The sequence below is a fragment of the Austrofundulus limnaeus genome, unplaced genomic scaffold, assembly GCF_001266775.1.
Source record: "Austrofundulus limnaeus strain Quisiro unplaced genomic scaffold, Austrofundulus_limnaeus-1.0 Scaffold113, whole genome shotgun sequence".
Lineage (NCBI taxonomy): Eukaryota > Metazoa > Chordata > Actinopteri > Cyprinodontiformes > Rivulidae > Austrofundulus > Austrofundulus limnaeus.
In genome coordinates, this window is record NW_013952515.1 from 444,906 (window position 1) to 451,303 (window position 6,398).

At 38.5% G+C, this 6,398-nt stretch overlaps 1 protein-coding gene across 2 annotated transcripts in view; it reads left to right on the plus strand.

Annotated features, from left to right (window-relative positions):
* The window catches only part of lrp8 (low density lipoprotein receptor-related protein 8, apolipoprotein e receptor), a gene marked incomplete at its 5' end in the record, with an annotated part of 227,372 nt that overhangs the window by 214,149 nt on the left and 6,825 nt on the right, over nt 1-6,398 (plus strand). For both annotated transcript variants that reach the window (XM_014014271.1, XM_014014272.1), the window contains 1 exon segment: nt 507-872. In XM_014014271.1, coding sequence (XP_013869725.1) covers nt 507-872 — 366 coding nt within the window.

A 6,398-nucleotide genomic window follows, 5' to 3' on the forward strand; every position in this document is an offset into this window, starting at 1 on the left:
ACATTATAAATTATAATTCAATATAGAGAAGCCTAATTTAAAACCCTATCAAAAACTATAAAAAGACCCAACTTGATAGTTCTGGATTTTCTCATAATTTGGCTAAAGAAAATAAACTAAAATAAACAATGCCGTCAACCAACAGACAAGGGCAAGGCTGCYGAGATCAGGTGGTAACTAAAGCTGTCTGCTTCACAGTAATATGTTTTATGTAGGCATGCTAGTAACGCCAGTTTATCCAATCTAGTTGCTAGCCTCTCCGACGCTAACACCAGTCTATCCAAATGAATAGTCTCCTTCTCATTTTCCAGCTGCTCAGTTACCAGTCAGATCAATAGCTGGCTTAGGGATAGATACTTTATAGCCTCCAGCTACAAGGATGTAGCAACCACTGGTTGCACGATAGTCTAAATGTTGGCCCTCATACCGCACCATAAATGGTAGCATGTTGTAAAAAAATAAATAAACCAACAAAATCATTTTTTGTTTCACTTTCTGTTGTCCAGTTCGACTCAGGACCACCACCAGCACAACRACTTCCACTACAACAACAACAGCAGGCACTACAACGACTACCACCCCTATGACCAGCACTACCACCACGACTCCCACCACAACAAGCACCACGACCACCTCGGCCTCCACCACGCCGAGGCCCACGCCCAGGCGCCTAACGACGCCAGCGCCCCCTCAGACCTCCAGAAGCAGCAGAAGTACAGAGCGCCCTCAGACACTCGCGGCCACGAGCACAGAGACRACCAGTCTCAGCAGCACCACCAGCCAGACGTCAACATCCACACGCACACCCCTACTGGGCTCATTGGTCCCCAACAGCATTCAGAAAGAGACCAACGCCAACCTGTCTCACAGAGGTATGTATCATCGAAGGTTGTCCTTAGGTTGTTGGTGAAATGGAAGAACAGTGTGTGCAGGTGGGTATTCCATACTWTGTGGGGACARTTTTTGGCAWACACCCCTTTTTGTTGGGACCAACTGATATCAGGACCTAAGCCTAGTTTCCATGGGGGAAATGCCATTAATGGGTTGGGGGTTAGGTTTCAAAKGTATGAACTGAGTTAAGGTTAGATTTAGGGTCTGGTATACCTGTGAGGTTCGGGTCAGGTTATAGAACTGAATGGAAGTCAATGCAATCCTTCCATAATGATAGCTGTACTAGACCGTGTATGAGTGCGTGCATGTGTGTGTGTGTGTGCAAACCCCCACTATCGTTACCACCTGCTATTAAAGCAGCAAGAAGTTGAAAATCAGTACTTACAGAACATCAGCCCCCCCCCACCCCACATCTGTCCTTTCAACCATCTGTCCACCCGCTGCGTGATGTCTTCCTCTCCTCCTTTTCTCACTCGTGCACTCTCATAAACACACTCACCACCAGTCTCTCTGTCTTCTCACTTTTAGTCCCTCGTGGCCAGTTTCCACCAGATGTGTCAGAGCTTACAAACAAAAGTCTGTTCCGTTCTCTACAACCACTGTTCATCACTCACCCTCACTTTCTGACAGCCACTCTTTTTTTTTTTTGTTTCCGTCTCTGACTGTCCTCCTGCTGTCTCTTTCCTCCTGTCTCTCTAACATTCATGTTTTACTGGAGGTCAAGGAAAATAAACAAAAAAAAGATGCCATAATTGGTTTATTTGGAAAAAATAAAACTGTATTTGCAAGCAGGAAAAAAAAACTTTAAACTACAWGGTTAAATTGACAATCCACTGAGCTGCAAATACCATTTTCTTCACTTTGCATTTTTGTTATGTTGAGAAATCAACAAAAGGCAGTAAAATTATTTTTTTTTTCATCTCTCTAAGGTTGTCTAGATACTTCTTTAAACAGAAAAAATGTGTTTCAGAATAAATTTGAGCAATTTTTATGTTTGTAGAAGACTAAACATTGAATCAAAGACACATTTTTAAACAATGTATTACATTTAGACTAATATATTGATACAAATGCAATAATCTGATATGCCTATTAGTGTTCTATGTAAAAACTGTTGTTTTTGCAACCTTTCTAACATGCACTTCTAAATGCATGCAGTTAAATCCTATAGGTGCACTATAATTTTTATTACACCAAGGAGACGAACCCTGAGSTCACAATGAGGGCTTAGATATTCATATCTTATTTTGCTTCTCCATTTCATCACATAATCAGCACATGGTAGCTGATAATGTCAAAATAATTTAGAACAAATAAATAAATAAATCCAACACTAGCTCATGAATGATGTATTTTTATATAACATATTTTGTCACTAAGCAGCATGAGGTACATACGTGTACTTGTTGAAGACATGCATTGTTGTTATTCCAGTAGASTGACATTTAAAGTTAATAAAATCACGTTGGATAAGAACAGTACAGTGCTTTGCAGAAGGTACAAAGTATACATTTTAAGGCATTTACATCAACCTAACCTCATCAGACTCATGTTCTAACAAATTTGTCAGGGCTGTTTTTCTTGAGAATCCTCTAAAATCAAATTTATTGTTTATAGTCACAACAACATATAGATTATTTTATTCTGTTGCTCTTTTAAAGAATAATTTCACTTTTGAATCACTGCCAAATTCAATAATGATGCTATTTTTCCTGTCTCTGATTCAGATTCCAACTCATTCAGTTATAGCCAAGAAAATAAATCGTGGCTGTGACTAAAACTACAACAAACGCAGGTAAAAAAAGGGCTCCAAAAATGAGGCCATGAGCACCTACAGTGCAGGAACAGCTGCTTTCAGAAATGAGCCAAATAACAGGAAACAAAATACAAGGAAGGGAAGAGCRTTTGATAAAGACAAGGTACTGCAGTGGGTGTGGTTTTACAAAAGTGCCATTTCATTCTTCACTTTTAACATTATTTTGAAAAACAAGAAATAAAGTACAGTAAATTATATAAAAGATGAAGCACAGAGGATATACATGAGAGAGTAGGGAGTAAATTTCCGAATATTTAAACAAAAAGACACMGCTAAAGTCAACGAAGAGGCCAAAGGAAATGAAGAGTGGGCAGAACAAAATAGGACACAACTAAATATTTCAACACTGGAAGAAAAGTTGTGCATTTTTACGAGGATAAGAAATGACAAAATGAGGACAAAGCAAGAGTTGGAAAAAAAATAAATTACATTTTCTGGGATTTAAAAAAAGAGTGTTGCTGCATCTCTTGTGGAGGATGCGTTTTTATTTATTTATTTTTTTTTTGTTGCTAAGCTCAAAAAGATGTTTCCTTTGAGTCTCTGAAGTTGTCAGCTTTCTAACCTGAAATGCTTGAAATAAGAGGTGAAAGCATTAAAGTAAAATGGGGGCACGAACAAGACGTGTCTCCAGACCCACAGGCCATGTGTTGTATTTTTTACCTCAGTGCACAACGTCAGGTTTGCCGGCGTCAGCTGGTGTGCATTCGCTGTAGTGGGACGAGGAAGCGGGAGTTTAAGAGCAGACAGATGAGAAGTAAACAACAGCTGGTAACCATATTTTAAAAAAACATCTTTATCTTATAGGATTTCAACTTTTACTTTCATCCTGATGTGGGTAATTATTTAGGAGGCTCATAAGAGTCRAAGTAAACAGTGAAGAAAGATTTTTTTGTTGAATTCCATTCTGCTCTCAGAATATCCTTACTAAGATGCTCACCTTGTGGAAATAGTGTTGGGCAGCACTTATCTAAAAATTACTTGCACTAACCMTAAAGCACTAACTCAAATATTTGGCTCCCCTAATTCTAAAGCACTAACACACAAAAAACATTTAGCTAATGCTAAAGCACTAAAACACACAAAAAAAGCTAATTAAAATACTAATGCACAAAAACAAATCTAGCGAAAACTAATTCTAAAGCACTAACACACTAAAACATTTAGCTAAAGCTAATGCTAAAGCACTAAAACACACAAAAAAGCTAATTAAAATACTAATGCACAAAAACAAATCTAGCAAAAGCTAATTCGAAAGCACTAACACACTAAAACATTTAGCTAAAGTTAATGCTAAAGCACTAAAACACTAAAAAAATTTAGCAAAAGCTAATTCTAAAGCACTAATGCACAAAAAACGTAGCAAAAGCTAATTCTAAAGCACTAATGCATTAAAACATTTAGCCAAAGCTAATGCTAAAGCACTAAAACACTAAAATAAAAATTAGCAAAAGCTAATTTTAAAGCACCGATATTACCCAATCAACCCATGGAACATTCTTCAGAGTCATGAGTCACATATTGCTATGTTGCTGTTTTAAACCTCATCAATGATAATCCACAGGCTGAAGGGCTCGACACACGGGAGGCGACGTCGCTCKCTCTCCATTCATTTCCTATGGAGCCTGTGCGGTGAAGCGACAATCTCTTGCCCTCCTCCAGCTAAGCGACCGGTGAAAATAGTGCATGTGAAATTTCGCACTCGTACACATACATGTGCACACGCGAGCTTGCGACGCGACATATGAAAGTTGAAAAATGTTCAACTTTTGTCGCTGTCGCTTAGCGTACAACCAATCAGCGARGGTTTCATTGACTGACCAATGAGAGGAGAGTATGCTACACACTGCAGTTAGCTAACACTTTCACCAAGTGATTACTAAAAAAGGCAGCTTTGTGGGAATTTATTGGCACCAGGGTGAAGTTTATGGTAAGTTTTTCCTCATAAAACTGTATCTTGATGTGTGTTTGTTYTTCAATATCATTAGCATCGCAAGATTTGTTTAGTTTACACGTCCGTAATGCACACCCGCCTTCAGAGTCAAGAACCAATCAAATTTTGTGAAGACAAGCGACCTGAGAGCGTGATTCGCAACGCAGCGATCGCTATCGCGTCCCGTGTGTCGGGTTTCACCCTGGCTGCGATGACAGCCGTTAATCGCTGTAGTTTGTYGCTCCCCGTGTGTCAAGCCCTTTACATGTGTTCACGCAGTTTTAGGGAGGTGACTCGTTAAAACAGATCTTTCACTAAACAGTTGCTGAGGAYTGATAGCTCTCTCTCTCTCTCTCTTGTTCGTTTGTCATTTTCCTGTGTTTATAGTAGGGCTTTGGTCAGAAAGCATGCAAGATATCAGAAATGGTGAACTGAAGCGATGCATTCTGGGGACAGCATGGCATTGGGGGCGGGGAAACGGAGTACAGAAAATTGAAATATTCAATGGAATCGCTTCAAGGGCTCCCATTGTAAAGGAAATAAAATGTGGGAATTGTCTCAAATTGGCTGTAAACTAAAACCATTAGTCAGGAGTGCAGTCAGTCAGAGTATACAGCTTCTGAGAGAAACAAAATGTACTTCCAACCCATGAGGGTTTGCTGCCTCAAGACAATATTTACTGTGTGCAGAATATTGTCAATATGTCACCTGGTGGATAAATAACATGCATATTAACATAATGAGAGACAGCTTTCACCAGTGGTGGCCACAGTTCTCCTAAAGCACTAATAAGGGAATTGATTTCCTGAATAGAGCTTTATAGGGATTTTGCTATTTTATAAATTCATTAGTAGATAAGCACTTGCTAAATTTATGGGCTAAATTTAGCAGCACTAACTGAGGTCTTTAAATGTTATCGATCAACATTCTTGTTATCAGCTGAGGTTGAAAGCGGTCACACATTTTGTTCATATGTGTCACTTATCCACTAGGTGACGTATTGACATTGATTATTGACAATATTCTGCATATAGTAAATGTTGTCGCATGCTGACTCTGAAGAATGTTCCATGGGTCACCTGGGTTGTATTAGGGCTTTAGAATTAGCTTTTGCTAAAAGCTATTCAGCAGGTCTTCAGAAGATTGTTAATCAGTCGTTCATTCAAACCAGGTGTGCCAAATCAGGGAAACATCTAAACAGAAAGGAGTCCTTGAGGACCAGGGTTGAGAATCACTGCTTTATTATGTTGTCTGATTTATTATTTACAAATAAATGGCAAAGAATCAATGACTTCCAGAGGCAATACTAAAAAACATAAAACTAAGTATACAGTATTATATTTTGAAAATGTCTCATGAAGCTCAGAGAAGCTCCTGAGGTGTTGGTCAACATTTAAAGCAGTGATTTTTAGATATTTCCCTGATTTGACACACTTGGTTTGAATGAATGAACAGCAGGAAAACAAGTAAAACATGCTGGATAGGAGTACTTGATGACCAGGGTTGGGAACCACTGCTTTGGGGGAACTGTGCCCACCGCTGCTATATATCTATAATCTATATATTGACTATTGTTCCTTAAATTGTTAAACTGCCTTTTCTGAAAGTAATATACAGTATAATATAATAAAATTATTCCATATTTATGTGATATTAGTACATAAACTTACTACATAAATACCAAATAAATGGCTTGTACATACCAGGCTGTAATATGTCTTCCTTGGTTTTTAGTCATATTTTGTTATTTGCATCATGAAA